This window comes from Gekko japonicus, unplaced genomic scaffold, assembly GCF_001447785.1.
Source record: "Gekko japonicus isolate JY-2015 unplaced genomic scaffold, Gekko_japonicus_V1.1 scaffold795, whole genome shotgun sequence".
Taxonomy (NCBI): Eukaryota; Metazoa; Chordata; class Lepidosauria; order Squamata; family Gekkonidae; genus Gekko; species Gekko japonicus.
Window position 1 is genome coordinate 160995 of NW_015171527.1, and position 25470 is coordinate 186464.

General features: G+C 44.5%; 1 protein-coding gene across 1 annotated transcript in view; it reads left to right on the forward strand.

Annotated features, from left to right (window-relative positions):
* Positions 1-25470, forward strand: part of CAMK2B (calcium/calmodulin-dependent protein kinase II beta) — a 133938-nt gene that overhangs the window by 102877 nt on the left and 5591 nt on the right. Inside the window, exons 17-24 of the mRNA XM_015419500.1 lie at positions 6477-6525; positions 11168-11278; positions 11641-11769; positions 12463-12591; positions 14320-14448; positions 15971-16099; positions 16601-16729; positions 24821-24896. Coding sequence (XP_015274986.1) covers positions 6477-6525; positions 11168-11278; positions 11641-11769; positions 12463-12591; positions 14320-14448; positions 15971-16099; positions 16601-16729; positions 24821-24896 — 881 coding nt within the window. The remainder of the gene's footprint in view (positions 1-6476; positions 6526-11167; positions 11279-11640; positions 11770-12462; positions 12592-14319; positions 14449-15970; positions 16100-16600; positions 16730-24820; positions 24897-25470) is intronic.

A 25470-nucleotide genomic window follows, 5' to 3' on the forward strand; every position in this document is an offset into this window, starting at 1 on the left:
GCGAGATAGAATCTGATCAGCGGGTGTCCATTAAGGAGATTGTCTACTCCAGCTGAATCTGAACTGCAGCTGCCCCATGGAACCTCTCTACAGGGCTTAGTCTTCCTGGGGATTGACTTATGTGCTTGTGATAAAGGAGTTGTTTCTCTGGGAAGCCCATTTCCAGCAACAGCTCCCCTTTCTCTTCACACACACACACCAATGTAAATCAAGTAATGCAACTGAAGTGGATGGCACAGTTCTGGTCTACAAGACACTGGTCTTATTGGGAAATCATAATGATTCGGCCTCTTTTGGGAGGGAGGGGGAGAGGTTTATTGCCCTGTTGCCTGGTGTGTTCCATACTCATTGCTTCAGCACATTTCTGTCCCGCAAAGAGGCTCTAGGTTTTGGGGAAAGAAACAGAGGAGGGAAAAGGTTGGTGATTTCAAAATACATGCCTGCCTGGAAGAATGGGCATTAGACAAGAGGAGGGCCTCTGGGCATTTTGCTCTGGATAACAGGATGGGGAGGGAAGCCTCTACTCTGACCCCAGAGGAGCTATATCAGAGGGCGGCTATACTGAGCCCCTTCATTTCCAAAGTGAAAGAACGCAGCCATGCAGACCAAAAAGACCAATCCAAGAGCTCGGATTGGCTGAGGACTGACATATAGACTCCATGCCACATTCATCCATCGCTTGGACACAGCCCTCGCCCCCACCCAAGCCTGCATTTCTTACCCATTCTCTGCTGCAGGGATTTGATTTTTTTTTTTTAAATGCTTCCTCGTCAAGCCCATTCACTCGGTACATCTGGCAGAGCCATTAAATGGAGCTTGGGGAAGATGACCAGAGTTAAAAGTTCGGAAGCAACTAGAGCTGGATAGAGGCCAAGCTGAAAAAAGAAACCCTACAGAGATGGTAGTTCTCCCCCCCCCCGCCCCCCGCTTTCTTCTGGAAATAGTATTTCCTATTTTAGATTACTGTTAAAGACAAATAATGTAGATATGCATCCTTTGTTTTGAAAAATAAGTGTAAGATATGTATGTGTGTTAGAAAGCAAAATTTGTATTTGGTTATAACAGGAGCTGAATCAAGATGAGCTCTTGCAACTTTGTGTTCTGGGTCAGCATAAAGAGGAAGTGAGAATCCCCTCTTCTGCCAATGTGTCAACTCTTGCCATTCTGCTTTGTATGCTGGGCAGGCGCCCCGTGCTTTGGAGTTCCATCACACTGAGGATATAGCCTTTGCCAAGAGAGCGGGGGACTGTCCTCATTTTCTAAGCTTCATACACATCCTTGAAACAAAAGCTTTAATCAGCTTTCAGCAGTCTGCAGAATATAAAGTGAAATGGTTCCTTCTAAAAGCAGAGGGACATGCTTGTCATGAAGGCAGCAAAATGGGGCCACCCACAGACAAGGCTGGGGTAGGGGCTTTTGCATACTTGGGTGACTCTCCAAATATGCAGAAAAATACTATTTTATAAATTAAAGAAACAAAAAGAGGGAAATGGCCTGATGAGAACTGAACATGCCTGTTGACCCCTAGAGGCATAGAATGGGGGCAGCAGCGGGGGGGGGGCGGAATTGGCCACCTCAAACCTCTAGAAGTTTATAATACTCTGGAGGGGAAATTTGGGTCGGGTGGAAAATTCCATATTCATCTATCCCACCTTGCAATTCTAGTCTGTCTCTTCTATTTTTATCATCTCATTGAAGATCCCAGAAATGTGGTCCATCACAGAGGGAACCTGTTGGGATTTGCAACAGCTTCAGTGTTTTTCAGCAATTTAAGTTAAGTAAGATTAAAGGACCACAAAACAATGAAAAGCCCTACCTACATTCCCCCTTTAATCTGTGGCACCATAAACTGGCCAGATCCAGCAGCCACCTATATACAATCTAAAAAAAAGACTTGTACTTCTAATAAGCAAAAGCCCATTCATTTGAGAGGGAGGAAGGATTAAGACCCTCTTTCTACATAATATAAAAACCATGAGGGCACAACCTAAAATGTTTGTCCTTTTGTGCCTGAGCTGTTGCAGAAATTATTCTGACCTTCAGGTGGGCGAAAGAGCAACAATAGGTCAAACTCTTGGGAGCCAAAACCTGCTGACTTCTCAATTTATGTGCAGTAGAATTTTTAAAAAGAGAAATAAAGTAATAAGAATTTCATTTCAGAACATACTTTAGCACAAGATTAGAACTTGGGTGATTTTGCAAAGATTTTTTTAAAAAATAGGTGTAGTTTTGATAACTTGTCCAGCCATATTAAAAAAAGCAAGATTTACTTCCTAATAAAAGGCAAGATATACCTCAGAGTTTTTGTTAGAAATGTTACAGATCATGTACAATCTCAGATCTGTAACCTTAAAAGAAGTCTAAAGGAAGGCAAAATGCAGTAGACATATAGAAATTGCTGTTAGATTTTTTGCTCCATGGGGAAAAAAATCCAAACACGGCAGTAGGATAAGACCTTTATTAGAATCCACTAAATCATACACAAAGCTGTTTAGCTAGTTGCTTATTCCTTTGTGATGTAGTTGGTCTTGATTAGAGAAAAAGATTACCCTATTGCTGCATATATGTATACTGTGATTCTCACAGTGAGGCAAGGGGGTGGGGTTTGGTGTTCCTTGAGGAGCTTAGGTCCCATTGGGTGAAAAGAATACAGGAGGGTCTACAAAGGGAAAGATTCTGAGGTTAGGTGGTGCCATATACACTACCAGCCAATGCCTTTTGGTGGTGGACTAGCTGATCCAGGTTGAATTGCAGGACAGGAAAGGCTGCACCTTTATTCTTGTGTTTAGCTGTATAGGGCTTTGGATAGAGTCAGGTTTCGTGCTATATTCCTGTTCTAATGTTAGTGTGGGGTTGCTACCAAATCAAGAAAACTTCACCTGCAGCATCAAGATGTGTGCACAGGGTGTGCATTAACCTGTGGAATGGATGATTAGTGCTGGCTGGGGGAATGAAAATAACAGAAGTTTTGCAGGGCTAAAAGAGTTCAAAGGACTTGAGAAATGCTGACCTAATAAGTAATTTGTGATATACAGCCCCCTTTAGACACACAAGCTCTTCTGTGCAGACTCTGGACATTCTCACATTTATTCGGTTTCCAACATTTCAGGAACTTTTCCCCCAGCAGCTCAGAGGGCAGCTTCCGGATTGCATGGGATAAAACATTTAGCACTGTGGAGCTGGTTAGATGGGGAATCTTTGCTAACTAATCAAATTGGCCATAATGCAGATAGTTTCTGTATCCAAGTTAGAAGTTATATGCATGTATCTTCTGCCTAAATTACACATACAGATACAAAGAGTTGGTTGGACTTCCCATGTGATTAAAACAATTCAAAGCATGTAGCAGTGTTTCCAAGTGCTTCTCGGCAAAAGAAAATATGACTTAATAGGCCATTTCTGCTTCCCTGGGTGATGACGGCAACATATTCCTTCAGAGCTGGCTGCATACTTGCAGAAATTGCTTTCATTTGTATGCGTGATGAATTTTTAATAACTGGGGGTATTTCCCTTCTGGGTTATAAGTTCAGACTCCTTTGTAACGCTCTTCCCATTTAAGGGTTATAGTATGGCCGGCTGTGGAGGAAGCGTGTTTGCAATGCTCATTCCAGAGGGCAGCACCAGCCAGACCTCTGCATCACTGAGTACTATCTTAAATGGCACACTTTATCAGAAAAGCGTACTCTGTTGAAGTTGCCAAAATGCAGTAATTATCCATATATAGTACCTGGATTTCAGGCAGCAAATCCAGTTCCTCCTCCTGCACAGAAATGCATTCTTCTGTGCCCCTTCAGTTCCCACAGATGCCTGTTTCAGTTGACGTGCCCATCAGGACCAACCCTGTACCTGGGACTACCGTGGACAGGGCATTTGCTTGTCACTCTTCACCTCCCCCACAGTGTCATCCCCATGTATGTGATCTCTTACATCCAGAACCAAGATCCGCCATCTCTCTTTCTCATTACCTGCCTTTTGCCACTCACTGTGATTTGGTACCACATCCTCTGGCACAGTGGACACAGGATGATTTCTGTGCCATGGACCCTCCCAAACGTTTCCACTCTGGACAGGGTAATGATGGACCTGATAAATATGGCAGCAGTCATGTGGTGTCCAGAAGCTGAACACACAGTGCTTGGAGGACACTGTTGATGTACGTCCCAGTGGGAGTACCGAAAAACACACAAGATTAAAAGTGCTATTGTAACAATTAGTCTTTTGCTTCCTAATTACTGGATAAGCCACATAACACATTGTCTAATTTATGGCTGGTTTGCTGGTCTCTGTTGCTTCATATAGATAACTATGAGGTCTTTGCAAAAATAATTCTGGATAATGCTTTGCATCGGGGATGTCACCTATAGCAGTGTAGCCGTCAGGCTCCAGGGAAGCCTGTACAGGAACCTGTGCTTGGCTAACAGGGGACTTGGAGGGAAAACTTGCACTAGCAGAATAGTAGAGAGTGTTGCCTGGGAAGAAGTGATAAAAGGCTTTGTCCAAAGTAGGAGGTGGTTCACTCCTAGGAAGCAGAGCTAGTGTGAAGCTGCTGCAGATGGAGGGATCCCTCATCCAAAAGGGGTGAGTCAGCTTGAGGTCAAATACCTAGAGAAGGCTAGACACAGTATCGTCAGACGTGTTGGGGTTTCTTATTTTGCTGGTTTACCTGCTACCTGCCTTTACTGTGCTCATTTTTCTTACATGTTACTGAATTACAGTTGTTGTTAACTCTCTTTAATTAAAAAAAAATAGTTTGCTCTTCTGCCTGGGTCCTCATGCCTCATTCAGTCACTTATAAGGAGAAATCTGCTGGAAAAGGAGGGTAGGGTGGGTGCTCTGGGCCCTCCTAAGGAGACCCATACCAGAGTGGTGGCAGCTATCGGAGAGCTTTTCTAGCTGCTGCCTGCCACGGGGAAGAGATCTGGTCCACTTTAGTTTGAAATGTTGGTGAAGAACATTTATGCAAAGTACAGATGAATATACTTGGAGCAAGGATGGAAATAACACATTCTCCTAGCATATGTGGGTTCCATGTTTACCAAGGTAACATAAATGCAAGGCAGAGGGGTTTTTTTTTTGTAAAGGATGTTTGGCAAAAAGGAGGGGCACTTAACAAATACCTTCAGAGGCTAGTTGTGGGGGGAGGGACAAAACTTCCCGGGAGAATCAGATGGGGAAAGGTTAAGCTCCGTCCCTTGATTCCCCCTGCGAGTTCTCCCGTCCCCTGCATATTGAAAAAAAAAACAGGATTGTTTTTCCAAAAGGTTTCAGTATGAAGACAGATGCTGAGATGGTGTCCTACTGTTTTAGCTCTCCATGTGTTCTGCTCATCTACCTTCATCTGTGATTTATTACTGCAGCATGAAGTCTGTCCCAGCTATTTAGGTGATCCCAAAAGGACTGGGCTACATAAGCAGTTGCCAGCATTACTAGCAAATTCCTGTGGGGTTTTCTGTTCATTCTGAAGAAGAAGAATCTGACTTTCTTTGAGTAAAGAGAGAATAGGCACCCACTGTTCCCCAAAACCTGCTCACGATGTATGTGCAGCATATTTCTGCGGGATTTTGGAGGAGTTGGGAATTTACATAACCCATGGCTTGAAACACAGATGGGAATCCCTGACTTAAAATGGCCACAGAATCAAAAAACTTGAGAGAGTCTGATGTAGACAAGCCATTCTGAGCAGTGATTCTCAGAATATTTCCCTGGGTGGTGGTCTCTCCTTTTTTACTGTTGCTGCATGCTCTGTTTTGCCAACACCTTGATATATATTTTTGCTTACAAAATTAGCCATTATATTTTTGCTTTCCTCGTTTGCGTTGTATTATCCCAAGTGGGATTCGGCAGAGCTCACTTGCAGTGAGATATTTCACCTCCAGAGGCCATCGGCAAGTGAGATCTGCGGGTCCCCACTTTGCACCTCATCTCGGAAGCAAAGAACATTGAAGGGCAAGCCAGTGACACATCTACTATACACTTCCTATATAATCAGGGTGGATTTTTCAGAGCAGAGCTTTTAAGTTTACTGGGCTTTGAACTAAGGTTTTTTTCCACATAAAAGGCAATGAAGGAAACTTTTAAGAATCCCTTTAAAGGGGGGAGAGAGATTAGGTGATGTTTGAAGGGCAAAGATATGGACTTCTAGTATGTCCTGAAGGGCCACAAGAGAGGGGGGAAAACAGGGATGTGGTAATGCTGAAGGCCTATACTGATCCTTTTACATGCTTGAGTCTAGCTGACTTGAGAGGCATGAAAAGAGGATAAAAATGCATGACCCTACCATTGTTTTCTTTTTGCTCTGGTAGATCAGGGGCTTGAGAAAGGCTTCCAAGCCCTCCCCAGTCACTTTTTATAATCCCCAGGGGCCTTGCTTTAGATGCGTCAGTTGTTCACTGTCAGCCTCTTCTCAGGTGTCCCATTCTGACTGGAGCCACTAATGTTTCGTCTCCTCCCTCTTCCATCCCTGTTTGTTTCCACAGGAATCCTCCGACAGCACAAACACCACCATAGAGGATGAGGACACGAAAGGTAATAGTCTCAAGGGATCAGACAGCAAGTCAAAGTTTCATGAACGAGAAAGCCGGCAACCCTCTGGTGGTTTGTGTGTTTTGACCATAAATGGATCTTTGGACGCTATAAATAAAATACCGGTTGGGAAAATGAGCAAGGAGAAGGGATTGCCTGTCTGCCATGCACAGTAGCAACAGGAGACTAGTTTGGTTTGTAGACAGAAGAGTTCCTAAGTGTTTAAAGCCCAGTGGAGCCAAACAGTATATGATTGATATCTTGTGGGATGGAGGACACGGTTAAGTACTTGGTTTGCGGGAAGCCTCCAGTTGAAAGGGAATCCAGGTTGTCTTACTCTCTGAAGACAAATAGTTTCTGTCCTTTGGATTTCATGGTCCTTCTTCTCCCCTCCACACACATCTCCAGTTCTGTGGTAGTGAGTACATCCAAGGGGAGGGACCTATAGCTCAATATCCAGTTAAATATTCTCATGTACCACAGGTGGGAGAGATCTCTGTCTAAGAACCTGTTCCCGGTTCAAGTGAACACAGTGCTGAACTACATGTGCCGTTGATTTGACTCAGCATCAGGTAGCTGTTTTTGAGAGAAACAAAAAACTTCTCTGGGCTTCTGTAACACAAGAAAGACAACTTACATGGAACATGATATTTATCCTTGCCTAGAGGTCTAAAATTGGGGGTGGGGGGGTGGAATGGAAAATTCCAAGGATGATGGAAGGTTTCTTCCCACTTTTCTGAGATTCCAGTATGGAACAATTAAATTTTGGTGGGGGGGGGGCCTCATGTTTTCTCTTTCAGAATTATCAGTGAGATTATGTTCATTAAACTACATAAAGGAATTAATACATTTTTGCCCAAGGTACATTTAGTATTTGAAGCCCAAATAATTGTTTTCCAGCACAGTGTTGATGGTTTCTGTTTTTGACTTTTTAATTTTTTGTACTGTTTCATCAGTTAGCAAAACAATGGACAGCATCAAGGGGCCCCATCTCTAACGCTGGGTGTATTTGTGACTATTATTGGAATAAGAATGAAAAAAGTTCTGCTCTTCCTAAATATACATAGTGCTGTTTTAAGTGCTAAATGCTAAGTGGCATCAAAGTTTGTAGAAACTGTGTATCACTTATCATCAGTCCAAAATTGGGCAGATCAAAGAAGAAAAGCAGAACCAGTACCATGGCTCCTTGCAGCACTACTTACAAAACCTGGGAAAACTTTGGAAGAAGAGGTTGCTCCACAGGCCACTGATATATATTCTCTGACCATCCAATGAACCATAGCAAATTTAATTTTTTTAAAAACTTGTATCATACTTTTCTCCCCCAAAGTGACTTAAAATGGGGATTTCTAAAACAACAACAGTCAGTCAGTAAGGCCATATAATCCCTCCTTTCCATATGTGTTGAGTTTATTTGCACGTTACTTAGAGCTCTGAACTCACTTGTGGTACTTTATGAAGCAATGGCTGTGCAATTCCCATGCTCTCTGTACTTCAGCATTTCTTGTATAAGTGTTGCCACAGTAGTATCTTCTCTTGATTTCCTTGGGAAGGAGCGCAGAACTAACAGCTTTGCTATGTGGCCTGCAGTATTGAGGGTCCACCACCCAAATGCCTTTTAAGAGATGAAAGCTCCAATACTAGGAATAAGAAGAGGGGAGGGAGATTCTGGGTGCGCAGGTTGTGGAGTACGGCACCCTCTGCTGGCAAGACACAGGCGCTAATCTGTTTTATTACGGCTCGCAGACCTTGGCAGCAACTATGCTAATGACAAAAAGGAGGAGGAGGTTGTAGCTGCTATAAAATACTTATTCTAAAAATACAAATGTATTATGAAGTTTGCGGTTTTGGCCAAGAGGTGCATTGCTCCTATTGTTTCATGGACTGGATTTATATAGCAGTTGCTCCTGAGGCAGCGCAATAGCATGAAATATGGGAGCCATCTAGTTTACAGGACTGGCAGCTTCTTGCTTAGTTTATGTAAGCAGATTTCAATGGCTGCAGAAATCCCCCTCTTGTTTTTCTCTGAGTATCCTGACCTGGATAGCCCAGACTAGCCCAATCTTGTCAGATCTCAGAAGCTAAGCAGGGTAGGCCCTGGCTAGTATTTGGATGGGAGACATCCCAGGAATACCAGGGTTGTGAGGCAGAGGCAGGCAAGGGCAAGCCACCCTGAACATCTCTTGCCTTGAAAACTGCATGGGGTTGCCATAAGTCAGCTGTGACTTGACGGCACTTTCCACCACCAGTAATTTTAGGGCTTAATTCCAAATCAAGTTGTAAACCAAAGGGGGAAATGTTTTTTATACTGTCACAATTTCTTGTTTTAATTGTAATGGAGCCGCAAGCTAACAAATGTTCTTTTTTGCACTGAAAAGGCAAAACTCAGCTTTCATTTTTTTAAAAATAAATTTTTCCAGCCCTCAGATTGTTCAGTAAATTGCAGAGAGTGTCTCTTGGGTTCAAAAACTGTGAGAGGGGCTCTGGTCTGTCTTTCTTTCTGTGGTAGTGCAGGCAACAGGGCCACACTTACTGCACAATCTAATCACTGTTAGAACCAGCAGTATATTTAGGGTGAACAGTGAAACCGCATGGATTTGGAGAGATATGCCCCAGATCTCTTGTAGCATTTCAAAGGAAGCTGGTGCAGTTGCCTCAGGTTTTGTGATATGGCTGCCTGGGAGAGGCACAAGATACAGCGTTGGCTCTGATGGGCGAAGCAAATTTTCATGCAAATGTACTTAGTTGCTCTTCACTGGATTTAACACAGTAATCTTAAGAGAGTAAACATGGGTGTTTTCTGTAGCTTCCAGTTCTTTTGTCCCGAGAGGAAGCAAGCAAAAAAAAAAAAAAAAGAGGCTGATTTGGGTCCTTTTGTGTTTGTGCTGGTGTACTTGAGGGAGGGGGATTTTTTCCTTGCACATAAATCACGTGTTGGGTAGAAGTTCATCCTTTTGAGATGGTTGCAGCACACGTTTAGATCCTAGGAAACACTCCTGTGAGTGGGGAGTCTTCCTTTCCCTTGGACTCCCAAACATTTTTCAGTACAACCTACGGAAATGCTTTTCAGCTCCCTGTCTGGAGAAAGTTATCTGTGGGTAGGCTGGTGCAGCTTTGTGTTTTCAAGAAGACTGACTCCTGCTGCTGCCAGCCCCAAACTGGGAGCAGGTCCAGCTATTCTAAAAATAATGGACTGAAGAGTGGTAACCTAGGGCTTGTTCCAGCCAAAAGCTCTCCAGGCTAGCAGGGATGTTCCAGGGGTGGTACAAGGAAGGAGTTGTATCTTACGATCCCTCATGAAGCTGTACCGCCTGAACCCTTGTGTCTGCCAAAGGACGGCCAAGTTGGAATACTTGGGGGGGGTGCATTTTGGGCTAAGTGTGAGAAAACAGCATTGGAGCTCAGAAGAAAGAGTTGAAGGGGGGAAGGCTAAAGAACAGGAATGGGCACAAACTGGAAAAATGCAGTTCATGTCGGTTCATGGTTCATGGTAGCCCCTTTCAACATGGTTTGCAGAAGGTGCAAATAAGCAGCAGGCTGCTTCCTGCCACTGAGCTGTTTTTTGTGTTGTCTTGCACAGTCCCTTTAAACATTAAAGGGACTGCACAAGAAAGCACAAAACAGCTAAGTGGGGGTGAACAGGCTGCTCCCCACTGCTCAGCTATTTTTGCAGCTTTCATGGAGAACAGAAAGCAGGGGTTTAAAGGGCCTTTAAACCCCTGCTTTCTGTTCTGTCCACAAACTGCTTTAAAAGTTCGTGGAAGTTTGTGACAGTAAACCCATCATGAACTTTAGTTGGACAACCACAAACAGGTTTGTGCCCATCCCTACTAAAGAAAGACAGTGAGAAGGAGCAAAAGCATGTCAACTGACTAGCATCTTGCACTCAGAAGCAGGATGTGAACAACAGTGACAGATGCAGCCAGCCTGAGGCGAACAAGCTGGCAAGTGACACAGAGAAAGGGAGACTTGGACTGCCGTATCACCCTTAAAACAATCCCCAAGACAGGATGGCTAGAAATAACTAGTGCTTTCCAATGCTGAACGAATTAAATTAATTCTGTCAGGAAAGGGTGATACATTACCTGTATTAGGATTAATCTGGTCAAGTATAGTGTTGTTATCAGTAGCGTTATTGTTGCTAAATTGACTAAGTTCATAATATCAATAAGGTCCTGCAGTGTTGGTATTACTCACTCTTGCTTCTCGTCAAACTCTGACATACCCCAAAGCATACAGAGGTGTGTTAGGGGCAGCCAAAGTGAGTAGTTAATGAAACAACAGGTGGCTTGATAGTAGTAGTACGCTAAGCTCTGTATAAGCTTAGGCAAACTGTTATCTCTCTCTTTCTGAAGCTTAACTAGTGCTGCTCCATTTTCAAAATGGGGATAACAACACAGGGCTGTTGTAAATAATTATTGAGGTGTGTGTTTTCTCCTCCTCCACCTTAGTGAGGTGTGTGTTTTCTCCTCATCTTGGTTCTGTTGTTTCATCGTTTTTTCTTTCTCCTTGGATGTATATTCTGCTTTGCCATCCTCTGTTTCTCCCCCCCCCCCGATAAAGTCACCCCTTTCTTTGAGTTTTTTTCTGTTCCTTTCTTTATGGTGTTTTCTTTTGTTGTCCATTTCTTACCCATTCTCCTTAGTGAAGACCACTGATAACGAGCTTGTAAAAAGCCAGTTGAATCCAGGAAATGCCCCTGAAATTCCTCCCAGTCTGCAAACTTCACCAGTGCCATCTGCTGCTGCTGCTGCTTGTAAGTCAACAAGATCTGTGTGTCCGCTCAGTGTGGACAACATCTGTCAATAAATGCCCTAAGTTCCTTTAAGCCATGATGTCGGTCTGCCCTGAAGAACGATTGCAGAAAGAGCGCACTGACTGCAATTAATAAATGTGTAATATCAATCCAGTGTCAGTAAACAGAAAGGCACAGATAAGAACACAATTCATGCATTGCTTCATGGGGTAAAGTACTTTAGATGGGACTTAATGGGTGCTTTTCATCTAATGTTCCTGTTTCCTAATCCACCTCTCCAGCTCTGTTCACCCTGTCATTTTTCCATTACATTTGCTTTCTCCTCTTTCTCTCTCCCCCTCTGCTCATCTGTCCCATCCCAGCCACGAAACTGTGTGATGTATTAGGCATGGTGAAAAGGGGGTCTGGGCTTCCAGAAGCTGAAGACTCAAAGCCTCCGGCCACTCCACCCTGTGTATCTCCAGCTATTGCAAATCCTCTGCCTCCCCAATGTAAGTTGTAGGTAGTCTCCAGGGTTTGCATCACCGGATGGTTAGCCTGGCACCTTTGTAGCACTGGACCTCTCGCTTCTCCAGTCTCCTTCACTGAAAGCAAAGGGATTCTCCCTAAGGATAGCTTTGTTTGCTAGAAAAGGTGGAGCTGGGTTTCAAAAGCCTGTGAAAGATTGTATCATGTTTACATGATGGTAACAAGCTTATCATGTTTAATAGCGCTTTTACCTTGCAGTTTTTTGCAAAGAGGTTAAAGAGAAGTGTTACAAATTAGCTGAATGATATGAGGTTTAGAGGGTGATTGACCTGTAGGCTGATGTAGTATGTTGGAGCCGTTTCCAGGTAGCATTTCCCCTAGAATAACCTGACAATAGGTGAGTCTTCATACAGCAAAAGGGCAGGACTGAAACAAATATCCCAACAAATTGCTGGGATAGATGCAGCTTGCTAGCCATTTCCCCCCCCCCCCATGGGAGTAACACATTGAGAGAGAAAATTAACCCAACATTCTTTACAGCAGAATTATTAACCTAAGCCTGTGTAAAATTAGAAAGGATCCCCAACACTTTCCATGTATTTTCCTTTCCCACTTGCATTCACTAACATCTCTTTCTAGTACTGTTCTTCCCTGCATTGAAAAACTTTATTTTCTCACCACTCTCACCCTTCCTCCTCTCCTCTGCCCCACCCCAGCTGCCAGGCTGTCTGACGTACTAGGCATGGTGAAAAAGGGTTCTGGACCCCCTGAAGCCGAAGAACCAAAGCCTGCCATCGGTTTGCCCTTCCCCCCTCCTGCTGTTACAAATCCTCTTCCTCTCCCGTGTAAGTAGCATGTAGCACCAAGGACTGCCACGTGGGACTGCTCTGTAAGAGCCTTTTGTAGATCCCCTTTTAGCCTCTTCCCCACGCTAATCCAGCTGCCCTGACTCAGTGCCACAGGACATTCCTTGACTGCTTGAGTACGCAATTAGAATTGGGAAGGATCGTTTCAGGGATTGTTGAATCCAGTTGGATAGGAAAGGAACCATGGTGGAGTACGTGCTTTGCCTGCAGGAGATCCCACGTGCAGTCACTGGCATCTCACGCAAGACAAGTTCATGTGTATCCTGAGTAAGCAAGTTTTTGCTTCATTTTGTGAGCATTCAAAATATTTAGGACATGCCTTTTTGCATTCTTAAGGAATCCTGAACTCCACCTGATCACCTAGGGGCTTTTTTCTATACTTTAACCTGTATTTTACTCTGTAAGCATGAAGCAAGCTGTTTTATAAGTAAATGTGGCTTTTTTCTATACTTTAACCTGTATTTAATTCTGTAAGCATGAAGCAAGCTATACTACACATGTATTCTATAAGTACATTTTAGGTCAGTTCCCATGCTTCCTAAAAGACCAGAACTGTAATTTACACACTGCATAACAAAAAAAACCCCAAACAGCAACTTTTAGATTTTAATTGGAATCAGGACATGGGCAAAATTCTGGGTCAAAATTGGTGCTCCCCAAGTCGTACTTCTTTCAAGAGGTATCCTCTGCAGATCCTACAGAATCACTTAAGGGACAGGAGGTTGTTCCAGTTTTTGCAGTTGGGCAAATGAGCTAAATATTGTCCATAACAGTGAACCAAAGTGAATTTGGAGGAGAATATAGAATCAAATTCAGTAAGCATATCAGATCATTATGCTTTTGACAGGTCATTATGACCGAATAATTAACTACAGAACCCAACCAAACACTGCAAATTAGGCAAGGCTTTGCAGTGCAATTCTGTGCATGTTTACATGCAGTGTGTTCAGTGAAGATTACTTCCAGCATAACATAGCATGTGTAGGAGTATAATCTTTAAATATCAGTTGAAATCCCTCCTATAGTGCAACAGAGTCCTCTACACCAAGTATTCCAGCTGTCTGCGTTAGAGTGTGCAGGAGCAGATAGGAGGCAAAACGGTGGGACTGGATCCAATCCTTTTTTTGCTCACCCAATTCCTCTCCTTACTGTGTCCTCCCATCCTACAAGACTTTTATACGTACAGGTCCAGCGATCCTCAGTATAGCTATTTTCTCACCATCAGTTGGATCCAACCCACAGTATGCCAAAAGCGGCTGCAAGGAAAGGAGAACATTTAGCACACCATATATAAATAGCTTGAGTCATTCCACACACTACAGAGGAAGGTAATACAACCTCAGGGCCACCTTCCTGACCCTTGGGAAGTTCTTATTCCAATTCCAGTGTTTAAAAACTGAGATTCTGTTTCCAACTCTGGCCATTCATGATGCCCAATAGATAAGGACAGGAATATTTCCTTAAGGAAAGGTGGATCTCTCTCAACTTCAGTAGACTGTTCAATTTTTAAAGCAGTAAGTTGTCCTTATAACAGCTCTAGTGACAGGACTGTTCTCAAGCAATATTTGAAGAAATCCCAAAATATGGTAATCTCCTTTGATTCCATTTTCTGTCTTCTCCTCCTAGTCATTTATTCATTTCTCTTCTTTATTTTTGTTTGTTTTCTTATCTTTCTCTTCTTCCTTTGTTTCATCTCTTGCTCCCCAGCTGCCAAGCTGTCTGATGTATTAGGCATGGTGAAAAGGGGCTCTGGGCCCCCAGATGCAGAAGCACCAAAGCCCTCTGTCCCCCTGCCCTGCCCATCCTCAAGTGGTGCAAATCCTCTTCCTTTCCAGTGTAAGTAGCGCTTAGCACCAAAGGTCATGGAACTGATGCATTCCTGAGGAACCGGTGCCGTTTCATCTACTCCTCCCAGCGAAGACTTTGCAATTCAGGCCCATTTAATCAGAATGTGTGATGCAGTGTGTTGTAGCTTTCTGGAGGAGCTCATGCGTTGCACACAGAAGACCCCAGGTCCAGTCCCTGGCAACATCCCTGGTTTAAAGGCTATCCAGTGCTAGGAAAGATTTGTCTCTGCTTGGGATCATGGCTAGCCACTGCTAGTCAGAGTAGGACAATACTGAGATAGCTGTACCAGTGTTCTGACTCAGTGTGAGACAGTTTGGTATGGATTCTGACTCAGTGTGAGACAGTTTGGTATATAATTTAAAAGGCAGTATGTTGATTAAAGTGGCTGACTAGTACTGGCAAATCTGTTTTTTCAAATCCCACTCTATTATCTTATAGCCCTGTTCTCATTTTACAGTGAACTGTGGGGTTTGAATCACACATTGAGCTGTACGTTGGACATCCCATGAGAATTACTTAACACGTGTACCAAGAAAATGCCAGTGTACACTGTACATAGACTGTACATGTGTTCTCCATAACTCGTGAACAGGGCTTATGGAGCAGTCAGTTGTGTGATTTCTAGGCACGGTGAGGCGGGCTCCCAGATCTATAGTCTGAAGCGTAGTCCAGGAGAAGTTTTGCCATGTGATTAATGGCTATTTCTGGATCAGATCTCATTTACTAATTAAGTAATCAGATAATATCTACTTTTAAAGCTAAGTTGTTTATTTTGTTTTGAAAGACAGTTCTAAGAAGAATAATCACACATTGAGCTGTACGTTGGACATCACATGAGAATTACTTAACATGTGTACCAAGAAAATTCCAGTGTACACTGTACATAGATTGTACATGTGTTCTCCATAATTTGTGAACAGGGCTTATGGAGCAGTCAGTTGTGTGATTTCTAGGCACGGTGAGGCGGGCCCCCAGATCTATAGTCTGAAGCGTAGTCCAAGAGAAGTTTTGCCATGTGATGAATGGTTATTTCTGGATCAGATCTCATTTACTCATTAAGTAATCAGATAATATCTGCTTTTAAAGCTAAGTCGTTTATTTTGTTTTGAAAGACAGTTCTAAGAAGAATATCACTTGCACTTTTTCCTAAACTCCACAGACTTTATTTTAGCCAAAAGGCTGAGAAGTGATTTTCTTAAACTATTAAACCATGGGTGATTTCCCACTAGCGCTGCTCCGCTCGGCGCCCCACCCCCTATAGGGGCAGCTTGTGTGAAATTGACATCTACCATCCAGGCAAAAGTGAAGAGTGAGCCCGGAGCAGTGCTAGTGGGAAATCACCCCATGTGTCGTATCCAAAAGAACCCCGGAACTTACCTAATTCCATTTTTGGACCTGATTTTTTTCCACTATTTGTGTCCTCTGCCATTCATTTCTCCCCTGCTTTTTGTCATTGTGTTTGTTTTCTCATTTCCCCCTCCTTCCCCCACTCTCCTCTGTCCCTCCCCAGCTGCCAAGTTGTCGGATGTGCTGGGCCTGGTGAAGAAGGGTTCTGGGCCCCCAGAAGGAGGAGAGTCAAAGCCTGCCATCGCTTTGCCCTCCCCACCTCCAGTTGTCGCAAACCCTGTTCCTTCCCAGTGTAAGTAGTGGATGTCACCGGGATTTCTGCCTTGCACCCCATGGGGCATATAATTGGAACAGCTTTCTGTTTTCTCCCCACCACCACCATAATCTTGCATGAATTGTTCCGCCTGCCTTTACTAAAAGTGAACTTGGCTTTGGAAAGAGCAGACGGGGACCTCCAAAATACAGAAGAATAGGTGTCGTGACACTGAGTTGCCCCCAGAGGAGTAAACCCAACTGTTTGTGGAGAGGGAATGGATGGTTAAGGAACTTTTCTAAGAAGACTGGCACTGGATGAAGCAGGCTGAGTGTCAATATCAGAGTGGATTCAACCTCTTTGTTGGTTAGATCGTCTGCCAGACCTTAAAAGCATATCACCCTTGATCTGGTCTCTTTCTTTCCATTGCGCTCCTACCTCTTCTCATTCTCCATTTGTTTTTCCCCCCGGTTCTTAGTTTTCCATTTGTTTTGTTTTGTTTTATTCTTTCCACGCCTTCTCTTATCTGTCTCATCCCAGCTGCCAAGTTGTCCGATGTCCTAGGGATGGTGAGGCGGGGCTCCGGAGCCCCAGAAGCCGAGGGGCCACAGCCTGCTGTCAGCCAGCTTTTCCCTCTTCCACTCATCCCAAACCCTCTTCCTTCTGATCGTAAGTAGCTTTTGTGGCCCTTAGACCCAGAAGAGAGTTCAGTTCTAAACTCTTTCCTGCTCAGCTTAACATTATTACTGCACGGCTTCACATGTGCCATTGTAGCCTCACTGGGCAAATACTTATGCTTGTGTGAATGTAGGCTAACAGAGAGTGTTAATCCAAAGAGTGTTAATATTGTAAGCCTAATGTGAAAAATTGTCATGGTGTGAGGGAAGCATCATAAGAGAGCCAGGATAAGACGATCTGAGAGACCCAGGTTCGAATCCCCACTCATGCAGTGGAAGTTTGCTGGGTGACCTTGGGTCAGTCACAGTCTCTCAGCCTAACCTACTTCACAGGGTTATTGTGAGGATAAAATGAAGGCAATAAGAACAACTTCTTTGGGTACCCATTGGATAGAAAGGCAGGGGTAGAAAGTCAGGGTATAAATGGATTAAATAAATATTTGTTTCAAAGGTCCAAATATTTAAATGTCCTGATACATGATGCTCCTGTTTTATTTTTTTAAATGAGAATGAAATTGGGCAATATCAGGTCCCAGTTTAAGATCACCATCCCTATAAGCCATCCTTATAGCAAGGAGTGCTGATATGCTAAAATGGGGTATAAATCCAATGCGTATATTTGTTTCACAGGGTGAGTCAAACCTGTGTCTGTTACATCTGCTGTTTTGTACTCCCAAGATTTGTGGCTTCTGCAGCTAAGATTTGTGCAATTTTGTAAAAGGAGTTGCAGCTACAATTCAGCATAGAGTTAGCAGTGTCAAAATCACAAGGACTTAAGTACTGCCAATTCTGTTCTAGATTGTGGCCAGCGTATTGTAGTACCAAGCGGATTCTTTGATGTGACAGTGTATTAGAATATATTTGTGGGTTCTATTTTTAGTTCTTTAAGTCTGCATTTGCTTATTCTTATATTTTGTTATTGTCTGACAACTTAAGCAACATATTTCGTTGACATTAACTCAAGAGTGGTGAGCAACAAAATAACTGTTTCCGGCAAAGATTAGACCTTTGCATTTATACACAGCCTTTTCATTTCTAGTCTTTGTACAACTTAAAAGAGAACTTGGGGTGGGTGCTGCCAGAAAGGCAGTTGTAGAAGAGCTGCTAAGCCTTGCTTGCAACTTTAACTGGATTAACAAGGATAAAGAATCTAGCCTCTTGCCATTCAGGCACATAGCCTGAGTAGTGCCTCCTAAGTATGTTGTCCATAAACTGTTTCTCTCCCACCTCTTCTCCTTCCCAGTCCTTATCTTTGCCTAAAATCTCTGTACAGAACAGCCCGAACCTTCCCTATGAGCATCTTCAGGGCCTCAGAGGGTAGCCATGTTGGTATGTAGAACAGCAAGTAGAACAGTAGCACCTTAGTACAGGTAAAGGTTTCCCTTGCTCGAAAGCTAGTCGAATCCGACTCTAGGGGGCGGTGCTCATCTCTATTTCCACGCTGAAGAGCCAGCACTATCCGAAGACGTTTCCGTGGTCATGTGGCTGGCATGACTAAACACCAAGGAGCACAGAACGCTGTTTCCTTCCCACCAAAGTGGTACCTGTTTGTCTACTTGCAATTTCTTGCTTCCGAACTGCGAGGCTGGCAGGAGCTGGGGCCAGAGACGGGAGCTCACTCCGTCATGCGCCACTAATGTTTAGGCTTTGCACAGGAAAAGTTCAGCAGAGGGCAACAGAAAATTGGCACAAAGCTCCTTACACCCCCCCCCCCAAAAAATCTTGTTGGTCTTTAAGATGCTACTCAAATCTAGGGCCTCAGATTCCTGAGATGAGATTAGTAGAACTGAGCTGATTTAGGTCTTATCTCAAACAATGTCGCCTGTAGGGGCTGAAGCGTATCTCCAAGGGCATCACTTTCTAAAAGGGGAAAACAGAAAAGAGATTTATTTCCCCTGTAGTAGGGATGTATGGCTATGCCTTTTTAATTTTTGTAAACTGTCATGATCCTTTTTTGTTGCTGGTATTCCTGATTCATTTGTTTCCGTTATGTCATTTTAAAGTTATATACCATTTATAGGCCAAAATAATGCAAAAAAAATTACAAATGGGTGCAAAGTGCACAGGAAAAATCCGTCATGCGCCACTAATGTTTAGGCTTTGCACAGGAAAAGTTCAGCAGAGGGCAACAGAAAATTGGCACAAAGCTCCTTACACATGTTCAATTTGCGTGAGTGAGAAATAGGACTGAAACAGAAGTTTTCAAGTTGCACTGGCAGGGCTGAGAATTTCGGTGGCATCTCTAGAGATGGCAAGTCACAAGTTGTCCACTCTTTCTTTCTCTACCCTGAACTCTCTTTCTCCTCCAGAGAAACTGGGAGTCCCTAGCAGCAGTGTTCATTTACAGATGGATAACAGCTTGGCACATTTCGCAGGGAGGGAGTCACCAGTGAATGTGAGCTGAGATGCCATGCAGATAGTGTTAGAGCAGGGCACATGGAGAGCACTCAGTTCAAAGTGGATGCAGGCATGCCTGGCAAACTCTCAGGTAAGCACCGGCTTGGCTGGTAGGTTAAAGAAAATGAATTTGTTTTTCCTGGGAGACGAGATCTGTTATAAGGGAGAGATGTGCAGCAGGATAATGCCTGCTTTCATTAGCCATCAACACTTTCTGCAGGTTTAAGATGGCATAAGATGAATCAGTTATCCCTTAACTTGTTTCAACTGCGTTTTTATCTTGCAATCAGTGTGGTTTAAGGACTCTCTCTCTCTCTCTCTCTCCCTCCCTTTCCATGTTTTTTTCCTAAAAAGTTCATAATTCTAGTTTATATTAGTGACTGTGAGGACAGACCTCGGCAGGATAGAATGGAATATTAATAGGGAGAAATAGAGAGTTCGGTTTATAGACATCACTTTGGTAGAACATAGATGAAAACTAATGGAAGCTGTCATATTGTAATGAGTAGCTGTCTCTGCTTAAAGAGAGCACCATGGCACAGGTTTGTTGTGTACATTTATAGATTATTTCCACAGATGATACGATTTCCACCACTGTTTTGTACACACCTGTCTCTCATCTAAGATTTAGTATGTGCATAGCTAAGGGAAGCCTTCTGGGATGGGAGATCCCATTGCATTTAGTTCAGTGCAGTGGTGTTTCATCGTAAACTGTCTCATATATTGCTACATAAAGAAGAATAAGGTTGTACTAAAAGCCTATCATGTGCAAACACTGGCAGATGACAAGACCTGGGCTCTCTGAGAAACCACCTTACACTTGAGAATACAGGCCAAAGTATGCTCACATTTCTCAGTATAAATTACGAATGACTCCAGAAATCCTCCTTTAGCCTCTTTTAGATGTTGCAGAATGATCCCACCTTAAGCACGGACAGGGTTGGTTGGGCCTGGTTTTGAGCTCTCTGGAAGTATGTGCTGCCCTTATGTAAACATGGGCTAGTGACTCTGCTAGCCTTACATTTTCCCCAAGAGCGACTTGCCCATTGACCACTACCTGCTTGTCAAGAGAGCTCACAAAGCACTTCAACCAAAATAACTCAACTCCTACGTTCTGGAGCTACTAACAGGTCATTTGGAAGCACCTTTGTAGCTGATTTTTATGTGCACAGATCTGAAAAACATGACATCACAGAGGGGAATCTACATGACCTGCCTCTGATGCAAAGTGGCTGTTTTGTATTTGGACGTTGTCTGTAAGCTGATGTTTTGCGAAGTGAGAAGCCCGGATCAAAGGCAAGAAATCCTCACAGACAGACAGGGCTCTTTCCAAGCTCATAAGGCCGCTGCTTCTAGGTTATAACTACTGTCAGGATCTTTCTTCCTCATTTGTTTTGCATTTCCTTTTCAGAGAAGGATCTTCATGTTACTTCTAGCTTGGGAACAGAGGGGTTGGTCTAAAGGAGGAGGGTCTGTGAGCGTCCTGGGATCAGTTTTCATTTCAAGCTGGGGAGATGTGGGGAGAACATCAGAGTGAGCAAAGTTGTGTGAAGATGGGAAATTAATAGATGGCAACTTTTATGAGCTTTGGGGAGAAAAGAGAGATGAGCATCTCTTTCTAGAATTGTTGCATTTGGCTGAGTCCCAAAGTTAAGAGACAGACATAAGCTTTCAGATTTGTTGGAAGAAAACAGGGTAGGATTTTTAAAATAAAGGCCAGTGGGGGAACTCACTTATTGTGAAGGGGAGATGTTGAAAAGGAATAGCTGGGATGTAGGAAGAATGAGATGGTTAGACAATGTTATCGAGGCAACAAACATGAAATTAAGAAAATTCCAGAACACAACGGAAGACAGGAGGGCCTGGCATGATGTGGTCCATGGGGTCGTGAAGAGTCGGACTCGACTGCGACTGAACAATAAGGAAGAATGTATATAGAAAGCCCAATTTTGGAGGGCATCAAGATATGAACAGACAGTACCAAAGCCATTCTGGCACATGTATGTCCACTGCTTTGTTCAACAGAGATACTAATACAACAGGGATACTAATACTCTCGCAAAGTAAGAGACATTCTCTATTTCGGGCTTCATAGCAAGATAGAAGATGAAAATTAGGAGGTGTAGAATGGAGAACGGCAGTCCTCTGTATTTCAGGATTAAGACGTGTGGTGTTAGGAAGACATCTAATTGCATGGGTCATTCAGTAAATGAAAGGTTAGCCATGGGCAATTGTGAAAGTTGCAGTCTTGATCCAGTCCTCTTTTTACTTAGCAATGGGAACAAGCTACCACTCCTGCACAGCCAGCTGGGATAAATGGCAGCCCACCAGAGGTTTTGACACACCATTTTTTTTGCAGTCCCAGGCAGGTAGCAAAAACAGTTTTCAAGCCCCTGGTGGGCAGCCCTTGATTTGCTGTGTCACAAGTTGTGCGGGCCTGAGCAAAGAAGGCAGCATGTTGGGTTATTCTTGTTTGCAGTGCTGACAGTGGACACAACGTGTTTCAGTCTTCAGAAACACTGCAAGTTTCATTTTTCAGCTTAGGAAGGCCAAAGGTCCAAAAAAAAAACCCATGTCCAGAGAGCCATATGGTGACACCATAGCTGATGGGAGCTTTGAGACTGTCACTCAGATGTACATCAGGCACACAAATTCCTGAGATGTGAATGGGATTTTTTCTGCCTGAGCTTCTCCTCATTTTGTTAGTCTTTCTGCAACTTTCCAGTGCTGTGTAAGATCAGGAGGCAAATTGTATTGGGCAAAGGACAACTGGTGGGAGGCTGGGCTCGGGATGGGAAAGGGTAGTGGGCTACATTAGGACACAGCAAGCGTGAAATAGATGCCTCTGCAAGGGCACAAGTTTCCTAATGCTCCTGCTCCAAGGAGATGACCTTGGCAAAGCCACCGACACCATCTCTGCCACTTGGTCCTTGCATTATTCATCGCACTTGCTCTAACTGGGTCGCTTGGGTGCCTTGCAAATTCCTGCATCTCCCCAGATCTCCCATGTGTGCCGGCTACAGAGATGTGGGGTGTTCCAGACCTACAGTGTTGCAGAAAGGATGTGGGCAGCCGCTAGACCTTTGCGGCATGTATGTGGCTAGTGGGGAAGTGAACATTGTGCTAGTGAAATCTGCCAGTGTTTTCTGATCTATAATAGCTGTGGAATCACCCATTTATTTATTTATTTATTTATTTATTTAGATTTATATGCCTGGGCTCAGGGTGGGTAACAACAATAGGATTTCTAAAGACATTAAAAACAAGTTCTAACAAATTAGTTAAAACAATTAAAATGGGAGGTGATACAAAACATAGAATTCATAAAGCTCCAGCAATACTAAATGACTGGCAGCAACTAGGCCACAAACTAAAGAGTGGTGATAAATCCCATGAATATGGGCCAGATACAGTAGGGAGATCTCAGCAAGGGAGGCCAAGTAATTGGGTGCCCGTCACCTCAACCAAAGGCCTGGCAGAACACCAACATTTTGCAGGCCCTGCAAAACTGTAATAGGTCCCGCAGGACCCTGATCTCCGACGGGAGTGTGTTCCACCAGAAAAAGCCCAGGCCGGGGCTAAGTGGACGTCCTTTAGGCTGGGGACAACCAGTAGATGTTGGTCCACCAAGCGCAAGGGTCTCTGGGGAAAAAAAAAAACATGTCCAGAGAGCCATAATGGTGACACCATAGCTGATGGGAGCTTTGAGACTGTCACTCAGATGTACATCAGGCACACAAATTCCTGAGATGTGAATGGGATTTTTTCTGCCTGAGCTTCTCCTCATTTTGTTAGTCTTTCTGCAACTTTCCAGTGCTGTGTAAGATCAGGAGGCAAATTGTATTGGGCAAAGGACAACTGGTGGGAGGCTGGGCTCGGGATGGGAGTGGGCTACATTAGGACACAGCAAGCATGAAATAGATGCCTCTGCAAGGGCACAAGTTTCCTAATGCTCCTGCTCCAAGGAGATGACCTTGGCAAAGCCACCGACACCATCTCTGCCACTTGGTCCTTGCATTATTCATCGCACTTGCTCTAACTGGGTCGCTTGGGTGCCTTGCAAATTCCTGCATCTCCCCAGATCTCCCATGTGTGCCGGCTACAGAGATGAGGGGTGTTCCAGACCTACAGTGTTGCAGAAAGGATGTGGGCAGCCGCTAGACCTTTGTGGCATGTATGTGGCTAGTGGGGAAGTGAACATTGTGCTAGTGAAATCTGCCAGTGTTTTCTATCAAGCCTGGAAGTGACTATTGCATGGGACACTATAGCCAAATCCTGGGGGGAAAGGTAGGGAACCAGTTGCCTGACCTGCCGAAGATGACAAATGCTGACCTGGCAACTGTGGTGACCTGGGCCTCCATAGAAAGTGAGGAGTCCAGAGTCACTCCTAGGCTCCTCACCCTTGGGGCTGGCACCAGCAGTACCCCAACGAAGACAGGAAGCCTGTTTCCCAAATCTACCCCACCCTGACTCAGGTACAGGACCTCAGTCTTCGTTAGATTTCATTTCAGCTGACTCTGGTGTAACCACCAAGACACAGCCTCCAAAGCCCTGTCCAAACTGTCAGGGGCAGAATCCGGGTAGCCGTCCATCGGCAGATAGAGCTGGGCGTACCCCTTTGTTATTGTGTGTTCCACCAGAAAAAGCCCAGGCCGAGGCTAAGTGGACATTCTTTAGGCTGGGGACAACCGGTAGATGTTGGTACACCAAGCGCAAGGCTCTCTGGAGCACCTATGGAGAGAGACGATCCCTTAGATACATTGGTTGCAGGCTGCATAGGACTTTAAAGGTCAATACCAACACCTTGAAACAAATCCGGTACTCAATTGGTAGCCGATTCAACTGGCATAGCACTAGCTGAATGCATGCCCACACAGACGTTGCAGTCAGCAGGCACACCACTGCATTTTGCACTAGCTGGCGTTTCCGGATCAGATTCAAGGGTAAGCCCACTTAGAGCGAGCTACAGTAATCAAGCCTGGAAGTGACTATTGCATGGGACACTATAGCCAAATCCTGGGGGGAAAGGTAGGGAACCAGTTGCCTGACCTGCCGAAGATGACAAATGCTGACCTGGCAACTGTGGTGACCTGGGCCTCCATAGAAAGTGAGGAGTCCAGAGTCACTCCTAGGCTCCTCACCCTTGGGGCTGGCACCAGCAGTACCCCAACGAAGACAGGAAGCCTGTTTCCCAAATCTACCCCACCCTGACTCAGGTACAGGACCTCAGTCTTCATTGGATTTCATTTCAGCTGACTCTGGTGTAACCACCAAGACACAGCCTCCAAAGCCCTGTCCAAACTGTCAGGGGCAGAATCCGGGTAGCCGTCCATCGGCAGATAGAGCTGGGCGTACCCCTTTGTTATTTTTCTTCTAAGGTTTTTTTAGGGTTGATGGGGATGTCTGTGCTCTTCCTGGGATGTGAATGGGATCCGTGTGCTTAAGTGCGTGCGGAATTAGGATCTCTTCCCAGCAAAGGCTGTTGATGTGATTATTCAGTAGCCAAGTCCCTGACAGTGCAGAAGTCCATCCGTCCCCCAAGCCAGCTAGCTCGTGTAAGCTGGGCTCCGAGTAGTGCTTTCTGTTAGGGCTGCTGGGCATGCATGTGACCCACTCTCACTGATACTGTACATCATCTCTCCCTCTTCTTGTCTCTTTTGCCTCTTCCTCGTCCCTTCATTTGCAGCCCGCAAGCAGGAAATCATCAAGATAACCGAGCAGCTGATCGAGGCTGTGAACAATGGAGACTTTGAGGCCTATGCGTGAGTAAGCTGGGCAGAGGATCTCTTTGGAAAACCAGCCTGGATATCTGGCTTGATGTGCATCAGCATCCCTCCATCAGTAGGATTAATCTGGTTGCAATATTAACTTGCTGTTTCTTTAAGCCCAACGCAATTCATGACTAGATATCCACACTCAGTGAGTGCAGCAGAATACCACACAGAGAGAGGTTTGCTAGCAACCGATTCCACACACCCCGCCGCCCAAACTTCAGTTGACTGATTCCTGAACCAGGCTCGTCCTTCCATACAAAGGCAACTGTGGCAAGGAATGAGGGGGCTGTCTCACCGCAGTTTCTGTCAGCACTTTAGTAACTGTAACCCCAGGGCATAAGAACACGCCCTCCCCCCTTCGTGGAGAATGAGCAATGTGACCTACACAATGGAACAAGTTCCTGGTTGTCTATGGCTCAGTCATGACACTGACCTATGCGGGCATCCTCAGAACACCAGAGAAAGGGAGATGAACCATATAGGTTCATCTCTCCCTGTAGGAAGATTGCTCATCTCGCCAATCTCTGTGTTTTCTGCTTTTCTAGAAAAATCTGTGATCCAG